General features: G+C 45.6%; 2 protein-coding genes across 18 annotated transcripts in view; one reads left to right on the forward strand and one right to left on the reverse strand.

The window, feature by feature from the left end:
- The window catches only part of SP140 (SP140 nuclear body protein), a 65,411-nt gene extending 49,159 nt beyond the window's left edge, over positions 1-16,252 (reverse strand). For 6 of the 17 annotated variants that reach the window (XM_019445651.2, XM_019445646.2, XM_019445645.2 and 3 more), the window contains exons 1-3: positions 16,137-16,251; positions 13,973-14,101; positions 1,353-1,546 (exon numbers count right to left, since the gene is read on the reverse strand). In XM_019445651.2, coding sequence (XP_019301196.2) covers position 1,353 — 1 coding nt within the window. In that variant the 5' untranslated portion in view covers positions 1,354-1,546; positions 13,973-14,101; positions 16,137-16,251. Of the gene's footprint in view, positions 1-1,352; positions 1,547-9,230; positions 9,360-9,379; positions 9,718-13,972; positions 14,105-16,131 lie in introns of those variants that run through there. The other 11 variants (XM_019445649.2, XM_019445640.2, XR_002078936.2 and 8 more) reach the window with 10 other exon arrangements.
- Positions 16,253-16,255: 3 nt separating this feature from the next.
- The window catches only part of LOC109264938 (sp110 nuclear body protein), a 37,451-nt gene continuing 36,256 nt past the window's right edge, over positions 16,256-17,450 (forward strand). Inside the window, 1 exon segment of the mRNA XM_053888573.1 lies at positions 16,256-16,381. The gene's annotated coding sequence lies outside the window, so the exon portion shown is untranslated.

The raw sequence follows: 17,450 nt of genomic DNA on the forward strand, positions 1-17,450 counted from the left end.
ACCTATAGCTTTCCAGAGCAGGACAGCCTGTGGTGTTTCCAATTGAGGAGGTCAGTAGTGGAGAACGGTTGGTAGTAGAAAACTGATGTCCCCTCTTGTAGGGTCCCGTCGAAGCCTATTTTCTGGGGACCCCCTAGTCACCTGCTATGGCATCTGCTTGCTGTTGGGGGCCTTGGACCTTGAATCGAGGACTTAAGGTATCTGCCTACCGGTTCAGATGTCCCTGTTGGGGCAGATTGGCCACTGGCAGAGGCGAAACCAACAGGGGTGAACTTTCAGGCACTTGAGGTTCCCCTCCCTCAATTGATGGGGTCCTGGAGGCATATGGTGGTTGAAAGGAAGGACTTCTGAATTTTCTTGGAGGATGGGGCGGTGGGGTTTTTTTGCTGTGAGGTCTTCTTTCGGCCTGCGCCACTAAAACCTTACATTGTCACTTACTATTAATGCAGAACTAGACCCAAAGAAGCTTGACTTGGGCTATTTCCAGCCATTGGTCGATGTATGGGAATTGATCTGGATGGCTGGGGTCCCCAATAATTACCTTATAAACAGCTCGGACCGTGGGAACCTCTAGGGTGCCCTCAGGGGACCAGCCTACACAGAACATAGACCATTTTAATTCGCAGAGGGTGCATAATTTCCCATGGGTCAGTTTGACCCATAGTCACCTGAAAATCTCTTTTTAAAATTCTTTTTTTAAAAGAATTTTTAATGTTTATTTATTTTTGAGAGACAGAGCATGAGCAGGGAGGGGCAGACAGTGAGAGAGAGACACAGAATCTGAAGCAGCCTCTAGGCTCTGAACTGTAAGCACAGAGCCCGATGCGGGGCTCGAACTCACAAGCCATGAGATCATGACCTGAGCTGAAGTCAGATGCTTAACCGACTGAGCCCCCCCACCCCAGGGTCCCTCCCTTTTTAAAATTCTTAATCATACACTCCAAAACCGTTGATTTTGAGGAATTTTCCCCATCCTGGTATCCTAGATGGGTCCCTCCCAATGAACAGTGTCGCAGGACAAACAGGGAAGAGGTCGGTTCTTCTGCCTGGCCACGCCCCTCATGGGGATTAAATGCCTCTTAGCATTGGCAGGGGTATAAACCCCTGACTCAGATCAGGCCTCTGCAGACCTGATTCTGCCTTGAGCCGTATGAGATCATCACAGAACCGCAGAGTAGGACCCACTCAGGCTCCACGGAGCACGGGCACTCACACACATTCAGACAGATCACAGACTTCCACCCAGGACTTCCCTGTTCTATTCAGTGACTACGTTGCCCGGGAGGTGATTAAGCTCCCCTTCTGCCTCAGGGGTGGGCCTGGATTCGTCTGAAGTCCCCGGGGACACTTACTGTTCCAATGTTCTAGGACAGGTCTTTTCTGTTCCCCTTGGAGTCCGTCCGAGTGCAGTAGTGGCCGGTACTGCTGGGTCCGGTGAAATCAATGTCGGTGCGCCTTCCTTTCCGTGGCGGGGGCCCGCAATGAGTGGCCTCTCCGCTGCTCACAGACAACGGTGGCTCAAGGGGTCAGCGTGGCTGTCATCTTCCTGGCCAACGCACCAAAAGTGTTACAGCAATACTTGGCACACAGGAAGAGACAAGCAACACGCGCTCGGGGAATCAGAAAAGACCGTTTATTTTGCACTGGCGCTGGCCCGGCAGAGTCACCTCCAAAGGCTGAGCCCCCGAGCCCCGGTGCTGGCCTTCTTTTATGCTGGGCTAGATTCCAGGTACTTGGAAACTTTCTATCAGCTGCACAGGTAGGTGGGATTGCAGGGACTCAAGGGAAAAAGGGGGGACACTATGGGGACAGTTGGCTGATGGAAGAGGCAAGCAAGATTACAGAAGCAAAGAGCATGCAAACGGGGCATCCAGCCTGGGACATTTGGCTGGCCTTCTTTATCTGTTCTTACAGGCTTTCCTTCTCACTTGAAGGGTGTTGGGGGATGAGATGATCATTTCAACTGGATGGCTCTGAGCAAGCAGGCCCTCCATAATGTGGGTGGGCCTCATACAATCAGTTGAAGGCCCACCTAGAGCAAAAAGACTGACCTCTCCCTGTAGGAAGGAATTCACAAATAGACTGCTTTCAGATGGGAACTGCACCATCGACTCTGCTGGGGCTCCAGTCTGCCGGCCCACAGGGCAGATTTGGAATTGCCAGCGTCTATATTCACGTGAGCTCATTCCTTACAATAAATCTCTGTTACACACACACACACACACACACACACACACACATTTTGTCTTTTCTGTTTCTCTGGAGAACCCTGACCAATACAGATTGTTTGTTTTAAAAAGTTTACAGACAAAAAAAATAAAAAGCCAACGAAGAGAATATCACAGAACCTACCACCGAAGAGCAAGTTTTTTTCTAAACAAGGTATGCCTGTATTTGCCTTTTTTCCATGTGTTATTTATTTAAATGTGTCCACATTGATATTTTTAAGTCAAACCAGGGCATTTTAATTGCTGTGCAGTAATATTTTACATAAATAGAGACAATATTTGCCTAACTATCCTTTACTGGTAAATGTGTAGGTCTATTCCAATTTTTTTGCTATTATGAGTAGTATTTTGGTAAACACCCTTGTTTATAGCTCCTTATGTGCATGGAACAAGAATTTTTTAGCATTTGTACCTAGAAGAGAATTGCCCAGTACTGGGGTACGATACCTTCCAACTTCTAGGTTGCTAACTTCTCTTTCAAAATGATTTGTCAGTTTACAGTCCTGCCAGGATTTCACAAGAGTTTTTCCTCTATACCTTTGTAGACCCCAAGTATTGTCATACTTCAAAATGTCAGCCAATACGGGTGTAAAGCCAACTTAATTTTGTTTTGTCTATGTTAGGAAGTATTTTCTGCAGTTAAAAGAATGCGTGTAGTGCATACGATCTGGCACCAAAGCAGAAAAGGTCTCTTGACCTCTGCCCCAGGGTTCTTTCCCTTTATCCTATTCTGTCTGGTGTGTTTCTGGAGATTCCACCATATATTATATAACTGAAATCACAGACTTAGATGAAACCGCGCAAATCACGCTATTCTGCTACATAATGTTATGTAAGCAAAACACTAATTGAATAGTCTCTGCCTAGCAAAAGCCTACTCTTTTTCAAGAACAGCTTGGTTATCACCTCTGAAAACTCCTCCTGACAGTCTCCTGCCTAACGTGTTCTGTTGTCTGTTTGCCTCCATCAGACGGAGCAAGGTCATTCTTGGTGATTCCAGATTGTTCACTGACCCCACCGTGTGGTACTATAAACAGGGAAGGGAAGGTCTAGTTTTGAAAAAGCGCGTTCAATTCGCCCATTTCATAACGAACCTTCACAAAGTCAGGTGCAGGCTCTGGATGCAGGTTGCTTGCTAACAAATCCTGGTTTGCCACTTTCTCTAACCTCGGCCAACTTTCTGAGATTCCGTTGCCAGAACGGAAGTAATAATAGTGTCTATTTACAGGATTTGGGGAAGCTTGAACAAGATGTGTGGTGCTGAGTGTGGAGAGAGCAGTGGAACAGCAAGTCTTCTTAGCTACCACCAACCGGAAGAAATCTCAAGGAAGGTGGAAGAGAGGTAGAGTTCTCCATCCCACAGGGGCAGGAATGAGTGACATTTCACATAGTAAAATTAGCTCAAAGACACCCACCCCTATGGTCCAGTTTCAATTAACAACAGTCACAGGAATATGTGTTTTTCTCCTGTTGACTATAGAGACTTGTGTGTATATTCAAAACAAGGACTCATCGTTCTGTAGCTAAACTTGCCTGCGTACGTGTTATCCGTACACGGAGACCTGTAAGGCCCCTGCATTTCAAACATTATGGCCGTGCCTGGGAAAACCAATTTTTTTTTAATGTTTTTCTTTAAGTTTACTTATTTATTTTTGAGAGAGACAGAGACAGATCGAGAGGGGGAGGGGCAGAGAGAGAGAGAGAGAGAGACAGGGAGACAGAATTCCAAGCAGGCTCAGCACTGCCAGGGAATGCAGAGGCCCACGTGGGGTTCGAACCCACGAAACCCCGTGAGATCATGGCTGGAGCCGAACGGGAGGCTTCACCCTCCGAGCCACCCAGGTGACCCATAATGTTGAAACTGAAAAAGCTTTGTAATTCTGATTCTTACTTGAAAAATGGTTCCCTTTGCCGATGATGTCTTGGGAGTCTTCTCGGTAATTCTAAAAGGTGTAAACACTTGGGAGACGTTTATTCCCATTATAAGAGGGTCATTGGGACCTCCCATTATAAGGATGCATTGGAATAGAATGAAACCCATTCCTTCACTGAATTCCTTTAAAAAAGAAAAAGACAGGGGCCCCTGGGGGCTCAGTCAGTTAAGCAGTTTAGCTGCAGACTCCTGATTGTGGCTCAGGTCATGATCTCAAGATCTTGAGAACTGAGCATCTCTCTCCCTCTCCCTCTGGCCTTCCCTGGTTCTCTCCGTCCTCTCTCTCTCCAAAACAAAAACAAAAACAAAACAACAACTTCTGGTTAAAGATAGTTGCCGGAGGACAAGCGTTGCGCTCCCCTTAGACTAGAGGGTTCCCTAAAATGACAGTAACGGAAGAAGTATAAGGGAAGAGAATTAGATGAGAAAATGAAGCCAAAGTCCGAAAGAAAAAAAGAGGTGTGAGCCTCACTGCTGTTGCTTTCGGAAGACAATGCCAGAGGGTGTCCTGCAGCCCTGAGAACAGTGGGCCTGGAACGGAGATGCCAGCAGGAACCAGCAGGATTGCTTGAAAGGCAAAACACTAAAGGATCTGCCCCCAGCTCCTTTCTGACCCACATCCAGGCAAGACACTAGAGGCTCCTTCTTTTTAAAAAAAAAAAAAATTTTTTTTTAATGTTTTATTTATTCTTGAGGGAGAGAGAGACAGAGCATGAGCGGGGACGGGGCAGAGAGAGAGGAAGACACAGAATCCGAAGCAGGCTCCAGGCTCTGAGCCGTCAGCCCAGAGCCCGACGTAGGGCTCCAACTCATGAACCATGAGATCCTGACCTGAGCCGAAGTCGGATGCTCAACCGACTGAGCCACCCAGGCGCCCCTAGAGGTGCCTTCTTAAAAATGTAGATGCCCCCAGAGAAAGAGGCCTTCACCCTCAGGCATCTGGGATTCCCACAGCCGAGCCCACAGCTTTTCAAGCCTGTCTCCTTAAACACATTTCCAAGCTAGCTCTTCAGTGCCTGGTCCTCAGGTAGGAACAAACAATAGGCCACACATACTGGTGCAAACCTACCTCAGGAAGGAATAGAACCAAGGTGAGCAAAGAACAAAAATTACCCCCGGGTAAATAGAAATAGTGCCAGGAGCAGGAGAGAGTTTCCAAAAAACAAGTAGTGTCGTTCGAATGGGAGAAGATATTGCGCCCAGGATGCCATGAAGAAAAGATCAGAAAATGAGACGGCAGGCCTGGAAACTTAAAATGAGAGCTAAAATAAAATAAAAAAAAAAAAAAAAGGCTAGCTAAAATGGATGTAAAACGAGGAGAGAATTTCCCCAGAACATAGCTGGTAAAAACCCTGAAGGGGAGGGGTGGGGAACACCTAAATTTGAAATTTTAAATGTCAGTTATGCAAATCTATAGATTCAGAGGTAAAAGGAAATGACTAAAAATATATGCTCTTCATGTGTGGAGACAAGATACTCGCCAAGGTGCCCTGTGGTGAACCACAGCACGATGCACGCTTGAAGCTAATGTAACACTGTGTGTCAACTCCACTTCAAATAAAAAACGAATAGCCGCGTAAGGGCTCAGAAAATATCGTACTCCCGCACCATCTCTGGTGGTCACCCAACGTTCGGTCACCGTGGCTGTCACTGACAGCCACTCAGCAGCCCACACTGTCCCAAGCGAGGGTTCTCTGAAGCAGAGGCAAGTGACCTGCTCAGATCTCAGAATTGCGTGTTCCGGTAGAATAATCTAGTCTGTCCTTACCGATGCAGTCTTTCTAGGACAAATTATTCGATGATGTGCTACAGTAAGAGAACCAAGAGGGGCGCCTGGGTGGCTCAGTCGGTTAAGCGTCCGACTTCGGCTCGGGTCATGACCTCGCGGGCTTTGAGTTCGAGCCCCGCGTCGGGCTCTGTGCGGGCAGCTCGGAAACTGGAGCCTGCTTCGGATTCTGGGTCTCCCTCTCTCTCTCTGCCCCTCCCCTGCTCACGCTCTGTCTCTCTCTGTCTCAAAAATAAATAAAACATTTGGGGTGCCTGGGTGGCTCAGTCAGTTAAGCGTCTGACTTCAGCTCAGGTCACGATCTCGCGGTCTGTGAGTTCAAGCCCCGCGTCGGGCTCTGGGCTGATGGCTCAGAGCCTGGAGCCTGCTTCCGATTCTGTGTCTCCCTCTCTCTCTGCCCCTCCCCCGTTCATGCTCTGTCTCTCTCTGTCTCAAGAATAAATAAACGTTAAAAAAAATTTTTTTTTAAATAATAAATAAATAAAACATTAAAAAAAAAGAGAGAGAGAGAACCAAGATATCAACACCAGCAAAGTTTTGTTATAAAAGAAATAGAAGGCAGCACTCAAACCACTTAAATTACTGATGTCTAAAAACTGCAAAGTTTACTTGAAAACAAAAGCACATCTCAAAAATTACTTTAAGTTTATACATATATATATTTTGAGAGAGAGAGAGCGTGCACAGGGGAGGGGCTGAGAGAAGGAAAGAGAGAGACTCCCAAGCAGGCTCCGTGCTGTCAGCACGGAGCCCAACATGGGGCTTGATCTCATGAACCGTGAGATCGTGACCTGAGTCAAATTGAGAGATGGACGCTTAACTGACTGAGCCACCCAGGTGCCCCTTAAAAATTATTTTAAAATAGTGATTTTGAAAGTATGGTCCAGGGACCCCTGGGATTGTGTAAGACCCTTTCACGTATGACCAAGGTGAAAACTGTTTTCATAATAGTACTAAAATGTTATTTACCCTTTTTCTCTCATTCTGTCACACATGTACAGTAGAATCTCCCAGAGGATACACATTTTGTGAGATCACATTGGGTTGAAAGCAGAAGCAGACAGAATCCTGCCATCTTCTACTGAGCCAGTTATTAAAGAGATTTGCAAAAATATAAAGCCTTGCTACTCTTCTTACTAATTTACTTTATTTTAGAAAACACAGTTACTTCTCATAAAATATTTCATTTATGTTAGCAGGTAATGAGTTCATTATTATTTTTTTCATGAACAAATAAATATTTAAGTGTTCAAAGTTTCCATTCCTAATATGGTAAATATCTATTGATGTAATTTACAAGAACAAAGATTAGCTTTTTGGGGTTCTCAATAATTTCCTATTCTAAATTCATTTAAGAGGTAGCTGTTTGTTCAAAGTAATAATAGCTACATGTGATTAGAACGTATGGATAAGTGAAATGACTGACAGCAATGTTAATAAGGACAGGAGGGAGGAGTGTGTGACATTCCATTATAGGATGCATGTGTCACTCACAAAGCCATAGAGTATAACTTGAAGAAATGGATATGAAAAAAATAAATGGTACCAAGCAAAGTCTAAATAAGTAAGTAAATAAATAAATAGCAATATGAATAGCAGCAAATATATATTACAACCTCTAGGGAAACCACTACAAACGTTTTAAAAGAAGCATGATTCATATGCTAGGAGAAAAAGAGCAAATGGGGTAATAAAGTGTTCAGTTGAAACCGTAAAAGGAAGAAAAAAAAGGGAAGAAAAAGTAGAAACGAAGACAAGCACAATGAGTAGCAACAGTTGCAATTTGGTAGATATTAATCTAACTACATGAATACTCTAAATGTGAATGGCCTCGATGCAACAATTAAAAGACAGAAATCGATAGGGCGATAAAAACCGAAAAGAAAAAAACCACAATTGTATGCTGTCTATGAGAAAGCCACCTTAAGCAGAAAAACACAAGACAGATTCAAAGTAAAGGGGTGGAGAAAGATATGTTGTCAACAGCATTATCAAAGGAAAGTTGTAGTCGCTACATTAATTTCAGACAAAGCAGACTTGAGAACAAGGAAAATTGTCGGGTGAATAGGAACATTATACGGTGAAGGGGTCAATTTCTCTAGGAAGACACAGCAATTCTCAATGCGCAAGTAACAAAGTGGCATCAAAGTACAGGACACAAAAACTGATCGACCTACAAGGAGAAACAGACAAATCGACTCCTATCGTTGGAGTCGCCAATACCCCTATTTTAGTAACTGACAGATCAAGCAGGCAGAAACTCAGTAAGAATATAGTCAACCTGAACAGTATCATTAAGCAATCTGGTCTCACTGACATTTATGGAATATTCCATTCAACAACAACAAAATGCACATTGCCCTCAAGCTCACATGGAATATTGACCGAAACATGCCATATTCTGGGCTGTAAAACACACCCTAACACATTGAAAAGGATAGAAATCATTTAAAAATATGTTCTCAGACCACAATGAAGTAAAAGTAGAAATAACAGATAGCTGGGAAATCCTCCAAATACTTGGAATCGAAGAACACACTTCTAGGGCTAAAGAAGAAATCTCAGGAGAAATTGTAAAATATTTTGAGCTAGATGGAAATGGAAACACAGCTTATTAAAATTTGTGGGACGTAGCAAAAGCAGTGCTTAGGCGGAAACATATAGCACTGAATTGACACATTAGACAAGAAAGATCTAAATGAATAATCTAACCTCCCACCTGTGGAAACTACAGAAAAATAGAGAAATTGAAACCTAATGCAAGCAAAATAAATCAATAAATAAACAACAAAAATTAGAGTAGAAATCAGTGAAACTGAAAACAAGAAAACATCTAAGAAAATCAATGAAGTCAAAAGCTGATTTTTTTAGAAAAATCAATAAAATCGACAAACCTCTAACAAGGCTAGCAAAGGAAAGAGAGAAGACAGAAATTAGTAGTATCAGACATGAAAGAGGGGTTCATCACTATTAGTCCCACGGACACGACAAAGATAGCAGACAAACAACACTAGGGAAAACTCTAGGGAGAAGAATTTGATAGAAGGTGAAACAGACAAATTTCTTACGGGACACAAAACACCAAAGTTCACACAAGGAGAGACAGTCATCCGAATAGGCCTGTATCTATTAAAAGAATTGAATCAATAATTAAGAGACCTCCAAAGAAGAAAGCATCGGGCCCAGAGGGTATCACTAATGAATCCTACAAAATGTTTAAAGAAAAAATGACTCCCGTTCCGTACAACATCTTCCAGAAATCAGAAAAAGAGGCAGCGCCTACCAACTCATTCTCTGAGGAGAGCGTCACTTCTCTTTCCTACCCGGAGGCCGAGCGCTGGCTGGTTTCAAGCTTGTTCATCTCCCGTCTCTCGGGAACTGGTGGAGGAGAGGCTGTGGGCTGGGTGCTGGTACTGAGTGCTGAGGACCTACCTGTCAGTTCTGCAGCTGCTGATAGCAATGCTGTTGCCTTCTTGGGGCCCTGCCCACCTCCAGAGTCTGGGGTAGAGGGGTTTCCACACACTTTTACCTTGCTTTAAGAATGCATTGATGTATTTGCCTTGTATTTTAAAAGACAAATTCCCTCCTAGTCAACAGCATAACATCCCAGCACAGACAGAGCAACGCCTCACTCCCCACTCGGTTGCATTGGTCAATGTTGGGTCTGCTTTCACTTCCCCTAACTCATCCGTGTTCAGATGCCACGCACAGATGCACTCTGGGACAAACTGGCCCCCAGCTACCCAGAAATCAGAAGTTGGACAGCACTTATTCAATTTCAATGTTAATTTTTCTAAAAGGAACTGTTCTGGGCGGAGCTGTCTTTTGCGGTGTGGGGGAGGGATAGAGGAGGCATGGGGGAAACGAAAGTGTTTGTAGAAGGTGATATGAGTCAGCCTCAAGTTTCCCCCGGGGAGCCAATCCTCTACGATTTAAGAAATCTGATTTCCTCATTATTTCTTTATGTGCCATCTCATTCTGTCATATACCCGTGGAATGAGGCCGGAAAGACAGAAGTAACATGGGTAGATGCCGACCTTCCTGGAGATGGGGAACCAGGACAGGAGGTAAGGGCTAACCCGCAATTGACTGGTGGCCTCCACCTGCCATCTTCTACTGCCAGCCCCACGGGGCCATGGCACTGGCCTGGGATCAACCTTGAGCAGACATCGACTGCCTTTGTGCCTTCCCGGAGCTCTGAGGAGCTCCGATCAATCCAACTGATTGATCTCTCATGTGTGGCACCCAAAGAGTAAAGGCTAAATTGCTGAACAGGGTGAAATGGCTGCACCAATGCTGGATGCCCCTCCACCCAGTCTCTGTGGCAGTTCTCAGCCCCAGGGAGGAGAAACAGGGCCAGCTCGGGGTCCGTGGCAGATGGGCCACTGTTCATCCAAAGGCAAGAGAGTAGAAAGGTCTATTTCATTCAAATGGATCCAGGTTGTTTTGGAGTAAGGGGGCAAAGCATGTGTAGGCAGGAAGTGAACGCCATGTTGCACCTGCCTCTCTGCTAAGGTGCATGTTTGTACCTGCCTCTCTGCCCTTAAGGTGGTCGTGAGAAGGAAGGAAAGCTGGACATTCCAGATCATCTCTCAGGCCGGTGGACTGGCCGGGCACAGTACTCAGCCTGGACTGGACACGGGGCTGGAGAGAGGCAAAATGCTCTTCATTATAAGGCAGGGAAGATGTTCCTCAAATTTCTGGAAAGCAGTCAGAAGCCAGAGAAAACTCCGCACTCCTGCAACCAGAGGGAAGCGCCAGGTTTGGACAGAGAAGCCTGGTGTGTGAATTCATTCAAGTTTCTTGAATAAATGGACCCTTTACAGATGCAGCCTCGGTCAAGGGAATTAAAAGCAAAAACAAACTATTGGAACCTCATGAAGATAAAAAGCTTCTGCACAGCAAAGGAAACAATCAACAAAACTAAAAGGCAACCAATGGAATGGGTGCAAATGACATATCGGACAAAGGGCTAGTATCCAAAATCTATAAAGAGCTCACCAAACTCCACACCCGAAAAGCAAATAATCCAGTGAAGAAATGAGCAGAAGACATGAATAGACACTTCTCTAAAGAAAACATCCAGGTGGCCAACAGGCACATGAAAAGATGCTCAATGTCGCTCCTCATCAGGGAAATACAAATCAAAATCAAAACCATACTGAGATATCACCTCACACCAGTCAGAGTGGCTAAAACGAACAAATCAGGAGACTATAGATGCTGGAGAGGATGTGGAGAAATGGGAACCCTCTTGCACTCTTGGTGGGAATGCAAACTGGTGCAGCCGCTCTGGAAAACAGTGTGGAGGTTCCTCAAAAAATTAAAAATAGACCTACCCTATGACCCAGCAGTAGCACTGCTAGGAATTTACCCAAGGGATCCAGGAGTGCTGATGCAGAGGGGCACTTGTACCCCAATGTTTATAGCAGCACTCTCAACAATAGCCAAATTATGGAAAGAGCCTAAATGTCCATCAACTGATGAATGGATAAAGAAATTGTGGTTTATATACACAATGGAGTACTACGTGGCAATGAGGAAGAATGAAATATGGCCCTTTGTAGCAACGTGGATGGAACTGGAGAGTGTGATGCTAAGTGAAAAAAGCCATACAGAGAAAGACAGATACCATATGCGTTCACTCTTATGTGGATCCTGAGAAACTTAACAGAAGACCATGGGGGAGGGGAAGGAAAAAAAAAAGAGGTTAGAGAGGGAGAGAGTCAAAGCATAAGAGACTGTTAAAAACTGAGAACAAACTGAGGGTTGATGGGGGGTGGGAGGGAGGGGAGGGTGGGTGATGGGTATTGAGGAGGGCACCTTTTGGGATGAGCACTGAGTGTTGTATGGAAACCAATTTGACAATAAATTTCATATATATATATATAAAAATGCAGCCTCGGTGATTAGAAAAAACTGAGCTTCAGCTAGTCATTGAAATCTCAAGGACAGAGACAGGCTTCCCGTGGGATGGGGAAAGGGTTTGGAACTGACATTACCTAGACCTTAAAGGACAATGTGATTTGTGGGGTTTTGTTTAATGTTTATTTATTTTTGAGAGAGAGAGAGAGTGTGTGTGTGAGAGAGAGAGAGAGAGAGAGAGAGCAGGGGTGGGGCAGAGAGAGAGGGAGACACAGAATCCGAAGCAGGCTCCAGGCTCTGAGCTGTCAGCACAGAGCCCGACGCGGGGCTCGAACTCACAAACCGTGAGATCATGACCTGAGCCGAAGTCAGATACTTAACAGACTGAGCCCCCCAGGCGCCCCGCTACCAAGTGCGTTTGTACATTATGTCCGTATGTAATTTTTTCACCAATAGCGGCCCTCATTCTGTAAAGGATTTGAAGCAACTTACAAAAACACACTATAGCAGCATAAAGGTGGAAGAAAAAGAAATGGGAGCAAAGCACAAATAGAATAAACAAAACCGGAGCACTAGAAATGCAGGTAGGACAGATAAATGGGAGCCGGGGCGTGTGCAGTTTCCAGGACCTTAGTCAGAGCAGTGTGGCCAAAGCAGGAGAGGCCTGGGGAACCAGAGGCAAAGCAGGATGTTTCCAAAGTATGTTCCACTGAATCCTGCTTCTTCTGACTCACTCTAGATGTGCTAGAAATTTGCACAGACATGTTTGCAAAGTATAGAGGGCCAGAGATTTCTACCTTTCTGCCCACTTCTGTTCTTTCTTTCCTCCAAAGAAGTGAACGTGAATCTGGCTGGGACAGATTCCAGATTCCAGGATACCGCCGAGGACATCTTTTCCAGCGGGTGGGGTGTGTGTGCCTACCAGGTGCTGCACACGCACGGGACTGCCTGCCACCAGTCCCTGCCTGTCCTCCCTCTCTCCCTCCCTCGCTTTGTGGGGCAAAGTGGCTGTTGGGCATGGCTGTCCTCTGCTCTTGGCCTCCCAGGGGGCACAGTGGCCCAGACAAGGCTGGACACAGACTACAAGAGCCAGCTCTGGTGTCTCCTCCCTCTCCTCTCCCTGCCCTTAAGCAGCAGGCAGGCCCAGGCCACCACTCAGCTGGGCGATGACATAAATGTGCCAGCTTCCTTTGCTTATAAGCACAAGGTCTTTGGCATTCCTCAGGGGTACTTCTGTTAAGTTCACAAGAAAGCCCTAGTCTGCAATATCATGCATCAGCCCAGATGACAACAGGCTGCAGTTTTAGCTTGCATTTCCCACTGTCTTGTTTTTTCTCTCTCCCCGCGAGAGAATCAATCTCTCTGGGATAACGTATCCTGGACCGAGACAATCTATGCCGATCAGACAATCCCTGGTTCCTAACACAGGGGTAGAGTTGTTTTCTTTTTCTTCCATACGACCCGTGGGATGAGAAGATTCTGGCCTCCCTCCTTTCTCTGTTTTCCCACCCAGATTTAGGCCAAGTAGGTGGTAATCTCTGAAGCGAAGTCAATGCTTTCTTTTTACTGGACAAACTCCTCGCCATTTTGCTAAGCGTGCTAAGATCTCACACTTGGAATCAGGGAGTGACTCGTAGAGTCCTGAGCACAATCCAGCGCTAGAAGTTCCTCTGCTACCTTGCCCCTGCTTGCCAAAGTCTACCAAACCCTCATCTTTGAATGCTAATAGGCTGTCCACTACTTTTATGTCCAGGTAGGTCACACAACCAATCTCAGATTGATCCTATTTCTGTGAAGTTTCTTCGCTGGCAACTCATTCTCTGATACCAACTTACAAGCAGCTGGAGTTTTGGGGTATGAGTAATCAAAACTGATAATGGCTAACTCGGACAGAAAGTCAATTTCTTAGAAGTGTATCAGGTAACTCCCAGAATTTATAAGAAGGCCGAAGACTGGGATAAGAAAATAAGCAGTCTGGGCAGTAAGATCCCCAGCCCAGGTCATTCCATGGACCTCAAGTACATAGTGTGGGGGCGTTGATCTGGTCAATGTTTTCTTTCCATCCTGGTTAGAAAAGGAGGATCGGAAAGAGTTTTAGCTCCTGCATGACAGATAAGAACATTCGTGTACAGTTTTGTCTTGGGGGTTATATTAACTCACCTTCCCCTTGTCATAAGATTGTCCAAAGACATCTGGGTCACCCGGATATCCCATAGAACATCACACTTATCAATTACGTTGGTGACATCATGGTGATCGGACAGGATGAACAAGAGTCGGCCAGCACACCTGCTAAAGAGGAATCAATTACCGACCCTCAGCAACAGAGGTGAATGTCAACAGCATTATGATGACCCAAAGAAGTCACACGTCAAAATTCACGTACTGCATGTTTTCATTTATGTAAAACTTTGATACAGGCAAAACGAATCTGTACTAACAGCAGGTGCATCAGTGGTTGCCTGATGACGAGGTTGGGGAGGAGGCTATCTATCTGCAAAGGGCACGAAGGAACTTTCTGGAATGATGGAAATGGCCTACATCATGATTGTAATTACGATTACATTTTTTTTTAATTTTTTTTAACGTTTATTTATTTTTGAGACAGAGAGAGACAGAGCATGAACAGGGGAGGGGCAGAGAGAGAGGGAGACACAGAATCGGAAGCAGGCTCCAGGCTCTGAGCCATCAGCCCAGAGCCTGAAGCGGGGCTCGAACTCACGGACCGTGAGATCGTGACCTGAGCTGAAGTCGGACGCTTAACCGACTGAGCCACCCAGGCGCCCCCGATTACATTTGTTAAAACTCAACCACTTAAATGTACACTTGAGATGAATGCATTTTATACCCCAATAAAATTGAGCTAAAAAAGAATTGTACATGATTTTAGTAAATTCTCAGAATATATGTCACTGAATATAGTAGCTGAAGTTTTCCCATTATTACCATTTTCCCAAGCAGGTGTCACTTACATAGAAACATCTTTTATCTTATTTACATCTTTTTCTAGGCTAATCATCGGGCATTATGTTTCCACTCCTTTGCCTTTGCCTAATCTATCTCTGGGCAGGCTAAAGGAGGAGATCCTTGTTTCCAGGCTGGGATGTCCATGGAGGGGTTTCCCAGGTAAGTGGAGGGTTTCAGGTAAATGAAGTGTAACAAGTGAACAGTGGACTGAACTCCTCTCCCTGTTCCTGTCCTGGCATTTCACGGGGCTGCTTGCTACCTTCCTGTGGCTCCCGAGCCTCTGTCATACCTACCAGCACCAGGGCTGAGCCTATTGACCTAGAATGTGCTCGTGTGGGATATGCTGGGCTGGTGCCTCTGTAGCAAGCAGGTGAACCTAGGTTTCGAGGCTTCTTAGACGCCAGAACCATTTTTCCCACCTTTTTTCTGAGGAGCTTTTGGGTGTCCTGGTAAGGGGAGCCCATGGGTTGAATCCATTTGAGAATTATTGATTCCAGTAAAGTTAAACAGATTTCTATGTTATAGGGTCTCTCACAGACACTATGTGCCAATGTGCGTAAGGCATCTTTATTTTTATTTATTTTCAATGTTTATTTTTGAGAGAGAAAGACCGAGTGCGAGCGGAGGAGAGGAAGAGAGAGAAGGAGACACGGAATCTGAAGCAGGCTCCAGGCTCTGAGCTGTCCACACAGAACCCGATGTGGGGCTTGAACCCACAAACTGAAATCATGACCCGAGCCAAAGTTGGACACTTAATGGACTGAGCCTCCCAGGCGCCCCTGCACATAAGGCATCTTTAAGGGTGTGTGTGGAGGGCGTATCCCATCTTCCCTGAAGTGGCTGTTCTAGAGTCTTCTCCCGGCCCTGGCTCTGCCTTAGACCTGACTTCCTCATGCCCCTGGCGCCCAAATGCCTGCCTGCCCCTCGGCCATTTTCCTGCCCAGAGGAATGATTTTCCTCTATATGATTTCAGTTTATATTCAGCTTCCCTTTTGTCTCGACTTTCTTAGGCAATAATTTTATCCTGACAAATTATAGGCATTTCTGGGTCACCTCCCCTCCCCGTCTGGGTTTTGTTTGTTTCTTAAAGTTCGATGATTTCTAGTAAATTCATTCAGTTGTGTTACCAGCACCCCGATTCAGTGTAGGAAGATTTTCATCTCCCAAAAGTACAGGAGGGGGAAATAGCCTGGGGGAATAGAAGTGAGTAGGGAAGCACACAGATGGTGAATCCCCAGCTCCTGTCCGTGGATCCTGGGGCTGGGCCCTGATGCCTCCTCCCCTCTGGACACCCCTCGTCAGGCTACCCCATGACGGGACCCCCCACCGCTTCCCCTAAATGCCCCGGGAACCTCACAAGTGTCCGGACGGAGATGGAGGGAGGCGGCAGGCACTGCCTCCAGCTTCCTGCACGATCAGCTCCGAATACTTTCACTTTTCTTTCCTCCGGAAGCCTGGCCCCCCACTGCATGTGGCAAAGCACAGACTTCCTGCTTCACCCACTGGTGTCCCCCTGCTGTTCTCTCCGCCTTCCAGGAGCCATCCCTGCCCCAGCCCCTGACCAGGGAAGGGGCAGGAGCAGGTGGCAAACCCAGCTTCCAGGTGGGTTTTTGTCTCGGCTACTTTATTCTTCATTTGGGGTGATCAGGCTCTGATAGCTAATTTCCTGACAGCAGCTACAGAGTGGAACTCAGCTATTTTAAACTGTGAGACTCTCTCCTTGTAAAATATTGTCTTCCAAAGATAGAGAGGTATGTGGGGTTTAACCAGAGACCATGAGATAGGGGGACAGACGTGGGAGTCGGGGGCGGGGGGAGCAGAAACTCAGCTCAACTCCTTTTGCCCTAAATTCTAGCCCGTTGTTGTGGGTGAAAGGGAGATTTGCTCTCTACCCTCCTCCTCTGTGCTCTGTTGATTCTGCACTCAGCCCCAAATGGGCAGCTCATTTATTATCCACAGTGCAAGTGACTAGATGTGGTTGGTGGCAAAAAGAAAATGAGGAGGAAACCCTTCATTTCTTCCCTAGTGTTTCATGAGATTTGTATATATTTTCCTTAAGCGCATTTATGATTGTTTCCTTGAAGTGCATTCCTAGAGGTGGAATCTGGGACTCAAGGGAATCCATATTCTAGGGCGTTTGACCCTGATTGCTAACTTCGCCTCCAGAACATTTGGATCTGTTTACATTTGCACCAGGAGCATCTGTGGTTATTGCGATTAGTCTTTATGTTGGGCAATCTGATAGGCAAATGCTATTAAATCGTCTTCTTTTGTACTGTTCCAGCTACTAGAGAATTGCCATGCTTTTCATATATCTATTGCACATTTGACTTAATTGCCTAGTTAAGCCTTTTGCTTTTTTCCCCCATATGGATGTTTGTCTTTTGCTTATTCATTTTTAAGACTCCTTCCCATAATAAAAATCTGAACACTCCCATATGACACCCTATATCATGCACTAGCTTTAATGGGGCTTTATTCAGACAAGCTCTGCTTTGCCACCTTGGGCTATTTACTTAACCTCTCTGTGCCTTGCTCTCACTCTTGAGAACCATAATAGTTGAAGAATAAGGAAGCTGGTGGATCTTATGTTCTGAATGCTGTTGTATAATCATTCCAAACGTAACCTCAGGGTCACTTCCTCTTGTTACCATGTGACCGTTCTGGATTT

The sequence above is a fragment of the Panthera pardus genome, unplaced genomic scaffold, assembly GCF_024362965.1.
Source record: "Panthera pardus isolate Hobbes unplaced genomic scaffold, ASM2436296v1 HiC_scaffold_10, whole genome shotgun sequence".
NCBI lineage: Eukaryota > Metazoa > Chordata > Mammalia > Carnivora > Felidae > Panthera > Panthera pardus.